The sequence below is a fragment of the Pristiophorus japonicus genome, chromosome 16 (assembly GCF_044704955.1).
Source record: "Pristiophorus japonicus isolate sPriJap1 chromosome 16, sPriJap1.hap1, whole genome shotgun sequence".
Lineage (NCBI taxonomy): Eukaryota > Metazoa > Chordata > Chondrichthyes > Pristiophoridae > Pristiophorus > Pristiophorus japonicus.
The window spans coordinates 15,078,912-15,098,604 of NC_091992.1; the positions used below are offsets into that span (position 1 = coordinate 15,078,912).

The 19,693-nt window shown below is 41.0% G+C and overlaps 1 protein-coding gene across 6 annotated transcripts in view; it reads left to right on the forward strand.

Moving 5' to 3' along the window:
* The window catches only part of LOC139226343 (lissencephaly-1 homolog), a 138,310-nt gene extending 118,910 nt beyond the window's left edge, over positions 1-19,400 (forward strand). For all 6 annotated transcript variants that reach the window (XM_070857027.1, XM_070857026.1, XM_070857025.1 and 3 more), the window contains 3 exons: positions 6,440-6,541; positions 8,224-8,380; positions 14,927-19,400. In XM_070857027.1, the coding sequence (XP_070713128.1) occupies positions 6,440-6,541; positions 8,224-8,380; positions 14,927-15,000 (333 nt within the window). In that variant the 3' untranslated portion in view covers positions 15,001-19,400. The remainder of the gene's footprint in view (positions 1-6,439; positions 6,542-8,223; positions 8,381-14,926) is intronic.
* The last annotated feature ends 293 nt before the right edge of the window (positions 19,401-19,693 follow it).

The window sequence follows — 19,693 nt, forward strand, 5'->3', positions numbered from 1 at the left end:
GGCCTGCTCTTGCACCTAATTTCTATGTTTCTATTTGGTTAATTTGATTGTATGAGGAATATCTCCACATCACCTCAAAAGCAAGAAAACAATTTCTAATGATTATGCCTCAGATTCATTATAGTATGTTCTTTAAATATCAAATTAAAAATTAAGACACTATTCTGATTTGCAAACAAACTACCGGTGTAGATGGTGGAAGTACATGTCCACTCGAACATTTTCAAGCATGTTTTTGATTTTCATGCAAATGTTTTTGTGATACTGTCCAAAGTTTGTCATGCACCTTCTTTCTTACCGCTAATTCTTACTGAACCAGTAAGGGTTTGATGTTGGTTCAGAAGTCGTTTCTATTTGCTCGTGACACATCAATCTGTGAGGCTGATATTACTTGGTACGGCTTAAAGAATCTTCCTTTGTTTCATTGAACTTCCCTTTGTCATCATCTGAGGTTTCAAAGAAAGTAGATTTTTGTTATAGTTTTTGATGTAACTTCAGATGTAATTTCAACCTTTGCAGAATATCACTTCAGAAATGTGCCCAGAAATTGCTGCCTACAAATAGTGTGTGTTACATAGCATCTTTATGATGTATCACAAATGTTTTCCGGAACCCTCTGGACCGAGGCCATTCCGGATTCCGGGCTTTTCCAGACTTTCGATCTTTCTGACGTCACAAATCCAGAAACACCTGAGCCCAGATTCGGATATTTCCAGATTTCGGAACGTCAAAGGGAGAATGGGGGTCGGGGAGGCCCTGACGGGGGCAGGGCTCCCCGCCATGGACGGGGGGCAGGCGGGGGCTCCCCGCCAAGGAGATGTTCGGACAGGGCAGCAGAGGGTCGGCGGGTCCAGATTCTGTATCATTTTACGGATTCCGGACAACCTTGCCACCGATTGTCCCGATTCCGGAACTCCTGATTTTCAACGCTGCACCTGTAGTACTAAAAATTGTGGCTCTGGACTTTGCTCTTGAAGTTTTGGTACAATAATAAAACTGATGAGCCATGTTCCTAATTACAAAATCTTCCTTCCAAGTCCTCAGAAAAGTTTGGTCTCTTCTGAAAGAAATCTCGCATTGTCTCCCCAGCTTTCAATGAAGGCTGGAATGGCAGATCACCTATGAGAGGAACAAATCCTTAATTATCATTGAACCTTTACTTCTACTCTGATTTATACACTCGGTTATCATTACCATTTTGTTGTTCTTGCTTTTGATTCTACACTCCCTGATTTGTTACTTTAGACACTTTGACTGTATGCGAGTACCTGAGATAACTGATCTGCTCTCTGCAAATCCAGGGATTAGTACAGACCCCCAATTTTCATGGATCTTGTGTTCTGTCAGATCAGCAGCTTCATAAGAAGTAGGAACAAGAGTAGGCCATATGGCCCCTCGAGCTTGCTCCGCCATTCAGTAGGATCATGGCTGATCTGATCATGTACTCCGCTCTACTTCCATGCCCGCTCCCCATAACCCCTTATCCCCTTATCATTTAAGAAACTGTCTATTTCTGTCTTAAATGTATTCAATGTCCCAGCTTCCACAGCTCTCTGAGGCCCATGACATGCTAAATGTGCTGGGCCAGTACAGTGCAGCGTCTTCTCGCATCATGACAAAACACCAACATGCTGGTAAAGCTTCGGAATCGGTGATTTAAAGTCTTTATTTAAATTGTGGTGGAGTGGGGAAAAGAACATATTAACTTTTATTTAGAAAACTAAAAAAGCCCACGTCTGATTGGGACATGCACAGCTACACAGAGGAAACAGTCCCCATGTGCTGAAGTGGGCCTATGGAAGAGCAGCATATGAAGAACCCAAACTCTGCCAATCTGGAATGAAAACGGTCATGTGAAGCTGGAATGTGTGGAGTGGCTCTTGTCTCTCGCCCTCGTTTTGCTGGTATGGTTTCATTGTAATGTAATCCAACATGAGCATTCAATCACCATGCTTGCAATTTATTTCTTCCAAAATGGTGCCCTCTCAAACCCCTCTGTTGGACGATGCAGGAATCTAGAGAATTAAGTATACAGACATTATAAGTGCTTAAAACATACTTTAGTCAGTGGGCACTGGCAGAGATAGAAAATGCAGCTTCTTCCTTCATTTAATTATTTGGACCGTTTGAATTGCTGAGAGAATAGTTTGGATCATATATGCTGCCTTTTTTAACATGTTTTTAAAAATTGAGTATCAGCAGAACTGAGGTGTACGGCATGTGAACTCTCAGAAGTTTTATTTGATTAAAGAGAAATGTTATTTCTTGCTCTGTCTCTCCCTAGTCCCCACCTAAATCCCGATGTTCAACCTCATTTCATGACCTATCAAAGGTACTAATGCAACAAATATCTGGTAGTGGTGTTAGCTACTGCATTGGGTGCTACTGCATCCGCTTCATAAAGTCAGAATGCCTATGATCAGTAAGTCAATGGACAATCAGTACTTCTAACTATCCGAGGGTTTAAACCAGTCTTTCTTGCAGTTACATTGGGTACTGTATTGTACTTCTAATCTTTACATTGAAGTATTTGCTTCCCCAAATTCATTTGCTGGCATAAGTCTTTAAAAGTTACTAAACTTTTTTGCTTAAAAAAAATCTATTATTTAAATCACATTAAGATAAGCTGCTATATAAATGTAAGTGATTATGGTTCAGCTTTCCTTTTAATGGGTATATTTATTTTCTGTTTAAAAATGCCAATTACACCTAGCCCTACATCTACACCACCCCATCCCTTTTGACCCTTCCACTGCTTCTGTGCTATCAGACTGCTTGCCTGACATCCAACCTTGGATGAGCTGTAACTTTCAGCTAAACATTGGGAAGACTGAAGCCATTGTCTTGGGCCTCTGCCACCAACTCTATACCCTCACTACCAACTCCATCCACCTCCCTCGCCACTGTTTCGGGTTAAACCAGGTTCTCAAAACTTCCAACAACATAACCTCTCCATCACAAAGACGACCTGCTTCTATCTAACATTGCATGTCTCTGCCCTTACCTCAGCTCCTGTTGAAACCCTCATTCATGCCTTTTGTCCCTCTCGAATTGATTTCTTCAATGTGCTCCTGGCCAGCCTCTCATCCTCCAGCATCAACCAAACCTCTGCTACCTGTCTCCTATCCAGCTCCAATTCCTACTTGCCCATCACACCCATCCTTGCTGACATTAACTTTATCCAAGCAGCCCCCAATCCCCATTTGCCTCAAGCATATGTTTAAATCTTCCATGGCCATGACCCTAACTCTGTAACCTTCTGCAGCTCTATGCCCCTCCCTCTTTCCCCCACCCCCCACACCCAGTCTCTCCTCTTTTGGCTCCGGACTCTCTCCTGCATGCCCGCCGCCTTGTGTCACACCATTAGCAGCATACATTCAGTTGCCTAGATCCCATTCTCGACTTTACTCGCTAAAATCTTCTGCCTCGATACCTCCCTCTCCTCATTTAGGCCCCAAGTTTCGACATGATTTGCTCCTGATTTTTAGGAGCAACTGGTGTAGAACGGAGTAGCTTAGAAATCGGAATTCTCACCATTTAGTTTGCTCCAGTTCTCGTCAGTTAGAACAGTTTCACTTTGGAACAGAATTTTTTTTTCAAAAGGGGGCATGTCCGGCCACTTACGCCTGTTTTCAAAGTTTCGTCAGTGAAAACTAACTCCAAACTAACTTAGAATGGAGTAAGTGAAGATTTTTGTACGCTCGAAAAAACCTTGTCTACACTTTAGAAAATCAGGTGCAGGTTACAAATCAGGCGAAGGGAATGGGGAGAGTGGCGTGGGTTTAAGGGAATTTTACAAACATTAAACACTTCAGTTTTACAAATAAAGAGCCATCATCAATAATAAATGATAAAAACATCAATAAATCAACCAATAAATCAACCAATAAATCAATCAAAAAAAATTACTAAGAAATAATTTTTTTTTTTAAATCAATAAATAAAACATTTTCTACTTACCGACTGCAGCACCGGGAGCCCTCCAACAGCGTGCTGGGATTCCCCCCCCCCCCCCCCCCCCCCAGTGTGTCTTTCAGTGTCTATCTGTCTGTGTGTGTGTGTGTCTCATTCTCTGTCTGTCAGTGTCTGTGTTTCTGACAGCAGGGGGAGGGGGGTAGAGGGAGAGAGGAGGGGAGCAGGGGGAGGGGTGGGGACAAGGGGAGGGGGGGGGGAGAAGGAGATGATGGGGGGGGGGGGGGAGAGGAGGAGATGGTGGGGGAGGGAGAGGAGGAGATGGTGGGGGAGGGAGAGGAGGAGATGGTGGGGGAGGGAGAGGAGGAGTTGGGGGGGGAGGGAGAGGAGGAGATGGGGGGGGGGGGAGGGAGAGGAGGATATGATGTGGGGGGGGGGCGGGAGAAGGAGATGATGGGGGGGCGGGGGAGGGAGAGAAGGAGATGATGGGGGGGGGGAGGGAGAGAAGGAGATGATGGGGGGGGGGGGGGAGAGAAGGAGATGATGGGAGGGGGGGGGAGAAGGAGATGATGGGGGGGGGGGGGAGAAGGAGATGATGGGAGGGTGGGGGAGAAGGAGATGATGGGAGGGGGGGGGAGAAGGAGATGATGGGGGGTGGTGGGAGAGAAGGAGATGATGGGGGGAGGGAGAAGGAGATGATGGGGAGGGGAGGGAGAAGGAGAAGGAGATGATGGGGGAAGGAGGAGGGAGGCTGAACGGGCCGGGGCCAAGACTTCGGGCAGGGCCTGTCCCCAGCACCAGATTTACAGGTAGGTGGTATTGGGTGGGGGGGTGGGGGTGGGAGGGAGGGCGGTTCGGGTCGGGGAGTGGGAAGTCAGGTCGGGGGGAAGCGGGAGTCGGGTCGGTGTCAGGTCCTGTCCGTGGGGGGGGGGAGTCGAGTCAGATCCGGCGGGGGGGGGGGACCGGAGCGGGAGTCGGGTCGGGGTCCGGTCCAGGGGGGGAGCGGGAGTCAGGTCCGGTCGGGAAGCGGGTGTCGGGTTGGGAGGAAGCAGGAGCTGGCCGTGGGAGGAGCCTTATTCACGCAGCCCCAGTGAGGCCATTCGGCCAGGGCTAGGGGCTGCGTGCTTCGGCCCCTCCCACACAGTTTTGAGTGCCTGGAGCTACTGCACATGCGCGCCCACTGTAGCACGCATGTGCAGAGGTCCCGGCACTGTTTTCAGCGCAGGGACCTAGCTCCGCCCCCTACAGCTCATGCTGCGCTGCAGGGAGCTGGAGAATCTGGAAGTTTTTTTAGGCGCACTTTGTGGCGCGAAAAACGGGCGTCCAGGTCGGGACTGCGCCATTCTCGGCGCGGCTCGAAACTTGGGCCCTTAATATCTTCCTTAAAATCTACCTATTTGACCAAGCTTTGGGATGCTTTTCTACGTTAAAGGTAATATATAAATGCATGTTAAGTTTCTTCTAACTCGAACTGGATAAATGGACATTTTAATTCAGTATTCTAAAATTGAACAAAATTGCACTCTTTGGATTGTAATGCAGAGATGCTGTTGCACTTCTCAAAGGATTAGATAGCTCAATCATTCTTGTGACCCAATTTATAGTTATGCTTCTGATTGATCTGTGCATTGGGGCCCTGTGGTTACAATAAAGCATGTTATGGCTCCCACTGTGGCCATTATCCTTCTCTACTGTTGGCTGAATTTTTTCTACTATCCAGATTGTCAATTAGAAGTTCACCACAGATGGTAGAATCCCCTTTTGGATTTAGAAGTGTTTGCTTGTTAAATTTCTCATTTACATCAGCTGATGTTTCCTGCCTTGAGCCCTTTAACTTGGACTAATAATAATGATGGTGAAACTGTTTATCATTGTGCATTCTATACAGTGTCATGCTGAATATCATATTTTGGACAGCAGCACAACATTTTAGATAAACTATTTAGCTGAATGGGTGGCTTCCATTCAAACATACTGGATTATTAGAATAATCCAACTATTCTCCCTACAACTGATATCATCTTTGAGATGCAATGCAGGTTTTTTGTGCAGTACTTCTAGAATCACAATTTTTTTTTAAGTGGCATATGTATACCATATTAAGTCAAATTATTGAAACATGCAATATGTTCCCATGCTTCAGGTGAATATTTTTAGCCTGACTGTTTTTCATTAAATACAGTCAGCTTGCATAGTTTATTTTAGAAAATGTTACTGTGGCCCTAACTTTACACACTAAATATGGAGAGAACTTCACAGTGAAGTGACCAATATCTGCAAGTGTTATGTGGGCCTATATTTATGTAACTGTTCTAATGTTAACTAACCCACTCTGACTTGGGTACAAATTACTGGTCCCACATGTGCAACTATCGTAATCTGGAAAATTAAACCAAATGCAAATAGCCAATAACCAAATTCTACAAACACCATGTACTATTGAAATAGTAGAAAATTGGATCTCTTGCTTTCAATAGTGTACTATGATGGTGTTATAAATATGTGCAATAATTTCTGTCCTTTCCAGACTAAAAAGAGTGGTAAACCTGGACCTTTTCTGCTGTCGGGATCCAGAGACAAGACTATTAAGATGTGGGATATTAGCATTGGAATGTGCCTTATGACACTGGTGAGTGCATGCCACAAGTTGAAATACATAAGGGAGTATCCATTGCAGATATGGCTCAGTTGGTAACTACACTGCCAATGTACTGAGCTGAATAGACTGAGAAGGCCCTGGGTTTGGCCTCAACTGAAGTGTGGTATATACAAGTGTGGCCTTATAACTCATGAGCTAGGAAAAGTGAGCAGTCAGTCAGGATTCTGCTCTTGCTGACCTCTGTTGAAAAGTGCTTTGTATATAGTCATCAGGTGAGTTCAGGATCAGTTTGGCTTTAATTTTTCTTTTCTCACTCCCTTGTTGAATAGCCCACCAGCACTCACCCAGTCTAACACATGGGCCACTTGAGTGAGGTTCAGGTACCTAAGGAGCTATAACTCCAGCATGAGTCAGCATCTTCAGGCAAGAGAGCGAGACGGTTAAGAATAAAACTACTTTAAAAACTTCACTTATCCAATTAAGAATATAAGTAGTGGTTTAAAATGCCCCCTCATGTCAGTTAACACAACTGGAGAAGACAAGTTAAATGACCAAGTTCTGGATCAGGAGGGTCTTTATATTTAAGTACCTTTCTCACTATCCACTCCCCGGGAATAATACCATTGAGTGTAATTGACCTATTAATTTTTTTTTAAATGTACAGTGCTACAAGTTCTGCTTAATTTGTAACTTACCCAATTGTTGCCAGTAAATGTATTGGTTTTGTATATAAAGAACAGTAAATTGAGAACACGCATACTTACCTCCATTGTTCTTGTGGAGCCACAATAGCTGACAAAATGTTTTTTGTTAATTGCTTTGAGACCTTAACGAAATTTTGTATTTCTAATTTGTTCTTGCATTGATAACATCTGCTTTCCAAGAGTGTAGCATATATAAGTTGAGATTTTTTTTTCCTTTTAAAGTGACCATTTACTAACATTGAACCAAGGCAGCTCAAAGTTACAGCAGCTTTTGAGTTACTTCAAAACACTGCACTTTTCAAAAAACTTACTTTTGCATTGATATGGAGGGGAGAGGAGAGTTGGAAACATCAAGTAGAAATTAGCCAATTATTGTTTCAGTAGGAATCTAAACCATGATGCTAAATTTTGTATATCTGTCTGAATCAGACGTCTTCACATGTGGATACCATGTCCAACCTGCAGATTTAATGATTTCTCACTATTTCAAGGTTTGTGAAGTTTTTCATTAAAATGGAATCAGTGAGAGGCTACCTTAACTAGCATCAGAATACCTAGTTTAAAATACTGACTTTTCACCAGAATTTCTGTTTTCACTACTTTGATCCATTTTGTACTGTCTGCATCTTTGCAGTCGAGACTCTTGATCCATAGAAGAGCTTGTATCAAGGGTGTATGGATTTTTTCAGTTGAGCAGTTAGCTGCTGCGTGGAGCTAATCACATTGCCTGAGAATCCTACTTTGAGCAGACAAAATTATCACGGTCATAAAATGTGTTTCCTGATACGAAGTTGCATTGGCTGTGACAATGAAACTCAATGGCCCATACTGTCCTCGATTAAAAGAAAAAGTTTCCAATTTGCAAAGAATAGAAAAAGGTCGAAAAATAACTCGATATTATGTGTAATTAGATTTTTCGTCCATTTTTCCTTTTGGAAAAGCTGATCCGAGCAACATGTTGGTGGTCTTCAAAGTGGTAAACTCCCTAATGTGTTCTGCTAAATTTAGGTTGGCCATGATAACTGGGTGCGTGGTACCCTGTTTCATCCTGGAGGAAAGTTTATTGTGAGCTGTGCTGATGACAAAACCATTAGAGTGTGGGACTACAAGAACAAACGGTGCATGAAGACCCTGAATGCACACGAACACTTTGTTACCTCTCTTGGTATGTATGGTTACAATAGCTTATGCCATGATCAGGGAGAACAGTACTTTGCATCTCATTATAGATTACACTGATTTTGTGAAAAATGTTTCCGACTTTAAAAATAGTTTTGTGGTACAAACACTGTACTAGTTTCGATAGAAGTGGTTACTTTATGAAGACAGCCTATCAAACTGAATATAATTTGCAAATGCAATGTTCAGCTTGCCACTCTCATTTTGGTTCACTTATTCATGGAAGCTTCTAAGCAGATGCATAATAGTGTTATTACAAAGCTTATTTAACATATTAGTACTAATAAACTGCAGGAAAAAAAATCACCAAAGCCAATGCAATTTAATGTATTAATATACTTGTGTGATAATGCAGCACCTAAAATTGCTTTCACTAGTGATGACCCTGTAATCACCAATACTTCACCATAGTATTTATTATATAAGGACGTGCTTATTTTTACTGCAAAAATGGCCACCATACTCCAGCCTTTCTCTGATTGGTCCCCTTGGAATGTGTAACTGGAACCGCCCATCCCAAGGCCTCACTGACTTTGCAAATTGTAACTCGATCCACTTTAACTTCCTGAAGTGACAGAAGACAGCAAGGGCCAGCTGAAGTGCCTTATCCTAGCACAAGTGTATCCTTCCCCCCTGCCACCATAGATGGGGCAGGCATTGTGTATGGATTGTTAACAGGTTTATTGGGTGTGAAGTCAATAGTGACAATGTCGTGACCTCTGGATATCATCCGCTCCAATGATGTCCTCTGGGGTTGGGAAGAACGTGATTCGTCTTCCTCGCCACCAGTGTCTCTCCTCTCTTCTCCCCCCCCCCCCCCCCCCCCAAACACCCGTGTGTGTGTCTTGCTCTCCCCCCAACCTCTCTCTATCTCGCTCTACCCCCAGCCCCTCTCTCTCTCTCTCTCTCTCTCTCTCTCTCTCTCTCTCTCTCTCCCCCCAGCCCCCCCTCGCTCTGGTTCTCGCTCTCCCCCCAAGTTGAGGACCAGCTAACTACACTCCAACGTATGTAAGAAGGAAGCATTTCTCTGAGACACTTTCCAGAAGATAGTAACACACAGATAGAAATATTGAAGCAGAAGGACAGTGGTAGTTGTATAGGAGTCTAAAAGTAGGGCAATCAATGACCTGTTCTTGAGACTTGAATGGTGTGTTGCCTTCCACGTGCTAGGGTAAGTGATACAGAAACTCTTGTAAAGAGAGGGAATGTGTGGCTAGGTTCTAAACTGTCGTGCAGGACTTCAAGGATAGTAATCTCAAGATTACTTCTGGTGGCACATGTTGCACAAGTTAGAGAGAAGCATATTAGATATGTCAATCCATGGATGTGTGGTTAAGGGAGCGAGGAGTATTAAAAGTAGTATCAAGTATTTTTATGATTTTTGCAGCAAGCAAAATGGGAAACTAATGTCATTTAAAAAATCCCAGTGACATAGCCAATGACCAAGGGAAAACAAACACACTGATTTTTTTTCTGATATGCTGAGCTGACCATGGGCCGTCTCCCCAGCACACAAGTTGAATTTGTGTTGGGGGTGGGGGTGAAAGAAGTACTAAGTTAAATAGAAATTTTAGATATAGTGGTCACCGATGGGCTGAAAAAGTTAAAGGAAGGATGAGGCGTTAGGCCCAGAATGCTGCCTTATTAGAAGCTAGCAAAATTGGTCACATCCTTGTCAATATCCTAATGGAATCATCAGAAAGTGAAATAGTATCCGAGATCAAGGGTAGTTTATAAAATACCAGACTTTAAAACGGATATAGTGTTGATGCAGGAAGCTACAGTCCTGTGGGCGTAATGTCTGTCGTATTGTAAGACCTCCTGAAAGAGGGGATAGTGAAATACCTTGATAGGTTTGGTGTGGTGGTTAAGCAATGCCTCTTTTTAAAAGTTCTCATCTTTGTTTTCAAATCCCTCCATGGCCTCACCCCTCCCTATCTCTGTAATCTCCTTGAGCCCCACATCCATAACCCCCCCCCCCCCCCGAGATATCTGCACTCCTAATTCTGCCCTCTTGAGCATCCCTGATTATGATCACTCAACCATTAGTGGCCGTGCCTTCAGTTGCCTAGGCCCCAAGCTCTGGAATTCCCTCCCTAAACCTGTCTGCCTCTACTTCTTTCCTCTTTTAAAACATGCCTTAAAACCTACCTCTTTGACCAAGCTTTTAGTCATCTGCCCTCATTTCTTCTATATGGCTCGGTGGCAAACTTGTGTCTTGTAACACTCTTGTGAAGCGTCTTGGGACGTTTTACTACGTTAATGGCGCGATATAAATCGAAGTTGTTGCTGTTGGTAGGTGGGAATCGGCAAGGATTTGAGAGGGGGAGGGTCTTGCTTCACAAATTTACTGATGTTTGTGAAAGAAGTGAATAGCTTTGTTGATGACAAAAGATCTATAGATGCGATCGAGTTTTCGATTTCAGCAAGGCTCTTGATATTGCACCACAAACGCCATTAGTCTACAAGATAAGATTACGATAGGAGGCAAGTTTTTGAGTTGGATTGAAAATTAGCCAAACGAGAGAAAGCAAAAGGTGGCTTTCTGGCTTGTCTGGCAAAAGGGCTCACAAGTGGAGTGCCTCAAAGATTAACATTGTTTGTAAAACTTGCTGGATCAGGTCCAATTACCATCCACTACACTGTTGGGTGTAAAACAAAAGTTTTCTCTGTCACTTTTCCTACCTGCTTTCTCAAATGAAAGTGTCTCCTCACTGAGGTACAGATTGATAACCACCAGACCCTCTCCATTACTTTGCCTAAGTGGTTATTATTCATGCATGTGTCTCAGTATTGAGCACCAATAGGCTATTTAAATGTGGGGTGGATCACTGCTCATCCCACTCACATGCACATGGAGATTGCTGGATAGCAGTCGTGAGTGGAACTCTGCTGTTTCCGTCCTTTTTGTGCATTACTGTTTTACTGTAACTGTTTTAAATATTGTGATTTGATGCGTATTTCATTCTCGTGTAGGTTTATAAAATTGTATCTTGATTTTTCATTGCAACATAATAGAACATAATGAGCAATTTTAGTGGTATTGTATCATATGCTAATTTTTGTTGCTTTAATCTGCTTTCTGAATATGCACTAACATAACCTGTCTCTTTCATTCATTGCTTTAATTACATATTGTTGCTGACTGCTCATCAGTAATTTCAGATTTATGGTTTTTATTACAATAATTCATGTACTACATCTTACAAAACGTAGAATATTCAAGTTTGATTTTGTTTTTTTTCTACCTTTATGGTGAATTGGTAATTTCAATAGCAATGTACAATACAGTGTTTAATATGAAGATTAAAACAAATAGCACAATCAGCGATAATGTCTTGTGACTTAGAACCACCCTTCAAACAAGAAATAATACATGTAGTGATGAACTGCTTTCAAGCAATCCTGTCTTGGGCTTTTGGGAGGGGAGTCCTTTCCAAATAATAGCTTTAAGATGTCACCAGTGCAACTTTTAACTCCTAGCATTATGAACTAATTCTTCAAATTCAGGCAATGTTTCCAAGATTCCCTGGCCCTTCCAGGAGAGAATTATTTACTGCAGGAGCCCAATACTGCAGAAAACCAATTATACAACTTGTCTTCAAATATGTCCTAGGCTTTTGCAACATGGGTAAAGTTAGATACATAGAGAGTGGTGATAAAGGGTATGTACTCTGATAAATGGGATGTGACAAGTGATGTTTCCCAGGGCCTGAACATTTCACCATATTAATGACACAAGATGGTGGAAAAGAAAGTTGTATATCCAAGTTTGTGAATGACTCCAAATTAGAAGGGACAGTAAGTAATGATGGGAGCAGAAAGTTACAAAGGAACATAGGTAAAGTGGGAAAAATTGTGGCAGATTGAGTCCTGTGTGTTGGATAAGTAAGTGTGAGCTTTGGACCCAAAAAAGATAAATGAGAGTGTTTTCTAAATGGCTTGTAACTGGTAACTATAGAGGAGCGAAGAGATTTGGGAGTCCAAATTCACAAATCATTGAAAGCTAGTAGACTGGCACAAAAAGCAATCAAAAAGGCTAATGGAATGTTGGCCCTTATCTCAAGGGGGGCTGGAATACAAAGGGGGAGGAAGCTTTACTTCAGTTGTATAATACCTTGGTCAGACCCCATCTGGAGTTCTGCGTTCAGTCATGGGCACAACAGGAACGATTGGAGGGGGTGCATTCAGATTCACCAGTGATACTGGGGCTTAGGGGATTAAAAGTACAAGTGACCTCCTACTACCTTCCAAGATCTCCTCCAATTCTGGCCTCTTGACCATCCCTGATTTTAATCGCTCCCCCAATGCCAGCCGTGCGTTCAGCTGCCTTGGTCCGATGCCCTGGAATTTCTACCCTAAACCTCTCCGCCTCTCCTCCTTTAAGATGTTCCTTAAAACCTAGCTCTTTGGCCAAGCTTTTTGGTCACTTGTCCTAATATCTCCTTATGTGGCTTGGTGTCAAATTTTGTTTGTTAACCCTCTTGTGAGGCACCTTGGGACGTTTAACTATGTTAAAGGCGCTAAAGAAATGCAAGTTGTTAAAAGGATTTGATAGGGTAAATAAAGAATTTCCTCTGGTGGGGAAATCAAGAACAAGGGAACATAGTCATAAAATTAGATCTGGAACATTCAGGAGCAATATAAGGAAGCACTTTTTCACACATGGTAGTAGAAATCTGGAAAACTCTCCCCTAAAAGGCTACGGATGCTAAGACAATTGGAAAGCTTTCAAGACTGATATGGATAGATTTTTGATGGGCAAGTGTATCAATGGATATGGAGCAACGGTGGGTAAATGGAGTTGAGGTGCAGATCAGCCTTGATCTATTTGAATGGCAGAGTTGGCATAAGGGGCTGAATGGCCTTCTCATGTTCCGATATCACATTTTAATATATGTACCCTAACGGAGAGCCCCACAACATTGGTATAACAAACATAAAGGTTGTTCCACATTCTCACATTTCTAACACATCCAATTATGTGTAATATTTGTTTAAGCCTTTTGGGTAATTGATGTAATTCAATTGATTCAACTGCAGACAAACCTTGCAGGTGACCCTTTTGATCTCAAACATCCTGCCATTCAGCAACCTCGAATTTACCTCCAAATTGATACTCCAGGAGCCAAGAGCAACTGATAGCTTTTTTTCTTTCTACCCTCTGCTCCAAAATAAAATTACCGAATTTGACTGGGGCACCTTTAAATATTATTTCTTTTAGGGCATTGAATGTAATAAGTGTTACAGTGTATAACTCTGCCAACATGCATAATCTCTTGCTTTTTGCTCCAATTATCCAAATTAATGTATTCTGTATTTTATAATGGATGGTTGAGGATTTATGCTGTGTGTGATATTTTGTTCAGAAGCTTTTTGTACTGCAACCATTAATTTATATGTATTGATTTAATGTTTGTGTATTTTTGTATTGGTGTCCCAGTCAAATTAGAGAATGTTACTGTTGCACTTGATTTATATAATACTATTCAATTTAGTGTGAAGGCTTTTATTTCAAAATTTAAAAGATAAATCTTAAAGGGTGTAGCTAACAATATTTCACAATTAATATGAGGAAGCTTTCATTATAAAGATATAAATCTATTTAAAATGTTCCTATGTATAGTGTTATATAGTTTACACTAAGTTGGATTTTTTGAGTGGGGGTTGGGCACGACTGCAGGGATTTGAATCGATTTCTTCTGTGCTGTATCATTTATCACCCTGGGCCATGATCTGATCTGGTAGAGGTGCTGGTGACATCCAACTCGGTCCCAGTTCTTGTAGCTCTGACCAATTGCTGAGGTGTGCACCAAGCTTCCTGATGCCACAGTAATGTAATTTAAGTTTTGTCTCTTTTAGTTCTTCAAAGATGCACTTTCTTAACATTATGCAAGTCCAAATAATATCTACCATCTTTTGCTTTTGGCTGAACCTTTATTATTCTATCTATTGGTATAGTCGTGCTCCCTATCTCCAGCAGCATCCTGCCTCCAAGACATTTGATTTCCCCTTTTGTATCAAATGCATATTTCTTCAACAATTTGTAACTCTATAAAACCCAAAACTGTCTTAAAACTTTAAAAACTATTCCCATATCTGGAGGGGTCTGAGTTCCAAATATGCCTTGGCGCACATGCATCCTCCTCACTGCAAGTGAACTTGAGACACATCACACCTTTCCTGACTATTATTCGTTCCCAGGATCTCAAAATTATGGAACTCCTTGCTATCTGTGTTCTCTTCCTCCTGCAATTTTTCAGTCTTTTAAAATCCAAACTTGGCATAACCGCATCACTTGTCTCGATTTATCTTATCTGTTTTGATCTTTTCAACTCCTGTATCGTCCTACATTGCAATCCTTGGGCCTTCAGCGAGGTTTCCTGAATTAAGAAACACAAACTCCTGTTTGCTTCAATGGTCAGAAAAAGTCAACTTCATTTGGAAGTTATCTTTTGAATAGTTTTGATGTCATGTGACTCAATGAACTGCCAACTCTTGACCTTTTTTGTCTAATCATTTTCTTCCACAGATTTCCACAAGACGGGTCCATTTGTTGTCACTGGAAGCGTAGATCAAACGGTAAAGGTCTGGGAGTGCCGCTGATGAATTGATCTTCTGTTTTTTTTTCTCCTTCCCCTCCTTTTCCCCCTTCCTAACCACCCAAAACCCCACCCCTCCGGATGCACTCAGTTACCATGGTTACCCATCGAGCTCTGTTTAATAACTATTGTCCTTTCATGTAAATTATTCTGGATGTAGATTGAGCTATTAAATGTTACACAAAAGTATTCATGCATGGTGAATCCGAATTGTATACTGTAAATTACATACGTTGTCTAGAAGTACCATAGGTAAAGAACAAGGGCTAGCATTGGTCATATTAGACCTGGAAAGCAGAAGTTGATTGGATAATTAGGGCACTAAAAATGACTCTGAAATTAAATTGACAGTGGTGTTCTCAGTCATCGGAAATGGTCTTTATTTTCACCGTCATTGTAGTCTAAAGCGCACCAAATGTGCTGATTCTGTAATCCTTAAATCACTTTGTGTGGTACGAGAGCTCATTTAAGGAGTGTGTAGGTGTGTGCATAAATTGTCTACCATTCTGTTAACCCCATATAAGTGATTGCAACCAAGAATCCACTGAACTCGAAATTGCAACTGATTTCTGAAGACCATTGTTAGATCTCCCACTCGGGCTGGGATTAACAGTCACAAATAATTACATTTTGAAGTTGGCTTTCACAATATGTAACAAATGAGACTCTTTATCTTTTTAAGCCCACATGCCACCCTCCCCCAACTTTGAAATGCAGTAACAATGATCAAATACACAAGGCCTTAACTGGTGACTGCTGAAGAAAACTGATTCAAACATTTGACCCCTGCAAAGATAACTGTTTGATGGTTACATTGTAACTGTAGTGAGAAACAAAAGTACCATTTGGGGTGTGTACTATCTAAGAATTACATTAACCTCAAACCACTTCAAACAGTATTGCATCTGAGCACTGACAAGTCTATTTTAGTGCACATTGTTAACAAGTTAGATTTGGTTGGACAGTACATTGGCCTTAAAACTGAAAAAAATCAAGTGGTTCCTTAGCTTTCTTTAAAAAAATGTTGCTTCTAACGATGAGCTTTGTAGCACCATTTCCCATTATAGACACATTGTGTTCATATGTTTTAAAAAGATATTTTGGTGACAATTGTTCATGTCATGAAAAATGTCACTAAATATGCAACACTTTTAACTAAGATACCCAGTCATTTTAAACTGAACACTTTTTTTGTAAATGTCTAGAAAAAAAACATGCTGCAGAGAGAGATATTTTGTAGCAACTAGTGCAATTTGTTTTAATAGCTGTTCTTTTATTTACAACGTATGAAAACCTTGTGCCTAATCCCAGCAACACACCCTGCTTGAAGCAGGGGCCACTTATTTTATGAAGGATGTACTCTACGACTTGAAATATTTAAGAAAATTTAATTTCTAGGACAGAATGGTGTAAAATATGCTTTGTTGGAGGCCGTTAGCAGCATCTATCAGTTCAAATGGTGCTTTAGAATAATTAATCGTTAAAAAGGCCTTTTGCTTTTTTTTTTGCAGTGAAATGTGAACCATGCTGTTTTTTTTTTAATCTTGTCTTTAAGCTCTTAGTCCAGTTTAAAGACTGTCCTTGAATTTATTTTAGAAACATTAAAATTTTTGATTTCCCTGATCATTTTTTGCACATAGACAACGCCCCCACCCCCTTCTCCATTTATAAAATGCCTTTGGATGACCTGAACTTTTCTCCTGGTAGAAAAGTAATGTATAGCTTATGAAGGAACCAGTGTCGAAGGAGGAAAAAAGTGCAACTTAAAATGTCACATCAGCACTCGGAATTGCATCAAGTTCTGCTTTGTCGTGTCCAATCAATGCAATTTCTTGTTCGTTCTGGAGAGTGTGCAATGATGTTTTGTGAATTCTGTGGCCGCCTGCCATTGTAACTTCTGTAGTTCAATAGCAGTGACAGGAAAACAGCCAGATAATTCCAACATTGTGAATCTGTAAACAGAACATCGATTTTGGAAAGAACATTGTGCTCATTAGCGGGTAATTCACAGTAGCTGCTGTAAATTACATGCAGTGAAATGTTTTAAATTTCGAGAAATGAATGCGGAATAATAATTTATAGCTGCATTGAGTTAAGTTCCCAGTTGCCAATCAAAATTCTAATGAAGTTGCCCTTGACATGAGAACTGCACTGTTCATTTTGTATATTTATGCTGATATTCTGACCTTATACTTGTGACTCACTCTTCTTTCCTAAAATCTGCAATACACTGGTGCAGCAAAGATATCACACTTTAGCAGCAGTTCTAATGCAAAGCCTTTGTCAAGCAACTAACTGCAAGCATATGATAACGAGAATCCAGTCTGCTACTGGTTTAGTGTTTCCATATCTAATATAAATTATGCTGCTTGGAAATTTTTGATGGTTTCAAAATAATCTGGAACCTGGTGACTTGGACAGTAGCGACTGTTGCCTGCAAAAGAGACACTATTACCCTACTGGAAAATATGCACCAAGAATTCACTTTCTCAGCACTTTCATACCTTCTATTACAGCTCAGGTTATTCTATGTATTCCACATTAAGCCTCACCTTAAACATTTAGTGAGTTGAAGTGTAATATTTCATGTATAAACATCCTATAAAGTTTGTTTATTGGTATTTCTCCTGGCAAATAGAAGATTTCAACTCTGGCAGTTTTGTTTGATGTGATTGCATTCCAGATTAAATATTGTAGCCAAGGTGCCCATATCTGTTAAAACAAAGCCAAGATTGTTGAATAAGCTCCCATTTCTCTTTCCCTTCCCTTCCCTCCCCTGCTGAAAAATATACTGTCAATTTACACAATTCTTCCAAGCTTCCAAACTTCATTGAAAAGTAGTTTCACTGCTTTCAGAACTCGGCACACATGCACACTAATGGGCAGTAAATGTCCATTATGGTCACTCCCTCTCCTGAAGCTTTACAATGAAAGCAAAGTCCAGTCAACCAAGCAAAATACATGCAGTTTATGGCACCGGGGCTATGTGTTGGTCAAAAATATCCAGTCACATTTCAGGGTCTTTTTGCTGGTAATTTTTGTTTAAAGCACTTTTCTGTCAAAGTTAACATACTTGACTGACAATGGCACTCATGTTGAATACTCTGCAACTAAAGAATGCTAGCACATATATCCAAAATGATTGAGTGGTACGGTATTAAAGCTTGTGGTGCTGTGAAGAAATTGAAGCAGTAGTTGTGGTAGTTCACCTTTGAAGTGTTTGCAACTATTTTAGCTTTTTTTTTTAAAAAGAGAGTTGAAGAAATACTTTGAGCAGCTGATTAAACTCGAGACCTGAAAGAGCTATCTTTGTGTTTGTTTTCACATCAATCTATAATCATTAAAGCCGCCTTGCATGTGGAATACAGTTCATTCCTTTTAGGAGCACGTAGAATTTTTCAATAATAAAGCCTACTGTCTTGACCAAAATTGCTTTTGCCTTTCCATTTTTTGATCCAAAAATGTGTACATAGGAAACAATTGTTTTAAAGAGGAAACTGCTCTTAAATGGAGTAACCTGTACATTCACTTGCTAACTGAAACACATGAACCAAAATCATTTTTCAATCCACTACACATTCCAGAAATGAGCCCTTAACTACCCCTGTGCCCCATTCCAAATCGTGGGTGACTTTAATATAAACCGCTTCCATATATATTGGTTGAAACCATCTAGTACGATTTGGCCTTCGTTGAAGTTGAAAAGAAAACTTGTATAGCATCTTGCACTTTAAAACAACAAAAAACCGTCCTGCTTTCTTCAGTGCGTGTATGGTGTGACCAATGCTATGTCCAAGGCACTAAACAAACCTAGTAGCTAGCAAGTGTAAGGGGCTATGGAGCACTGTAGTTTTGAAAGCTTGGTTATAGACTCACCAAGCCCAGTCTACTGTCAGTACCCTGCTTCTCCTATTTGCCTCTTCCTCTTTTTGTGAATTGCCTGGTTCAAACTCTTCTTAAATGGCCATTCCCACTGGAGCCATTTTTAACCCTTCAGACTCTGTTTTGTCAGCTATTTTACTGGCTGTTAATTGACCTTTGCCATTCCCACTGTATCATGTGATTGGCTGCTTTCTAGTCCTGCCTTTTCCCTCAGTGTTCCTAAGGTGTTCCTGAAGACCAGTAGTGAACCTCCAAGTAGACGTTGTACTCATCACTGACACTATGGCAAGAAGTAATTTTACAAGCAGAAGCAAAGGGTGCAATTATAAGTACCAGGACTGTGAGAAGATAATTGAGCTATTGACACAGTACAAGCAATCAGTTAAGGAATGTATATACTGCTGTGTGTTTTACAGTAAGATTTGTTGCTATCAAACTGTGTAAAACAAGATTTATTCATGTTTTCTGCATATTAAAATCTTAATGTACCAATTGGTAAAGACTATTAAAATGCATACAAAACTGCTGTGTTTTTTTTCCTTCCTCCTTGGGTGGTGGATTTTTTTAAAACGAAATCCATTGTTTTCAAGAGTCTAGCACCATACTGATGCTTTCATATCACTGGTCAAGATGCTGAACCTAGAATTATACAGCTTTTTAACAGGGTAGTGTATCTGTTAATGAGGAGTGAAATTGACCTTGGATTGTAGCCCTGTAACAACACTGCTGTTCAGGATGGCAGAGTCCACAGCATGTTCTCCCAGGTGATGGATGTTTGAAATTGAAGGTCAGTAGCTATGAATTTATCTCTGGCA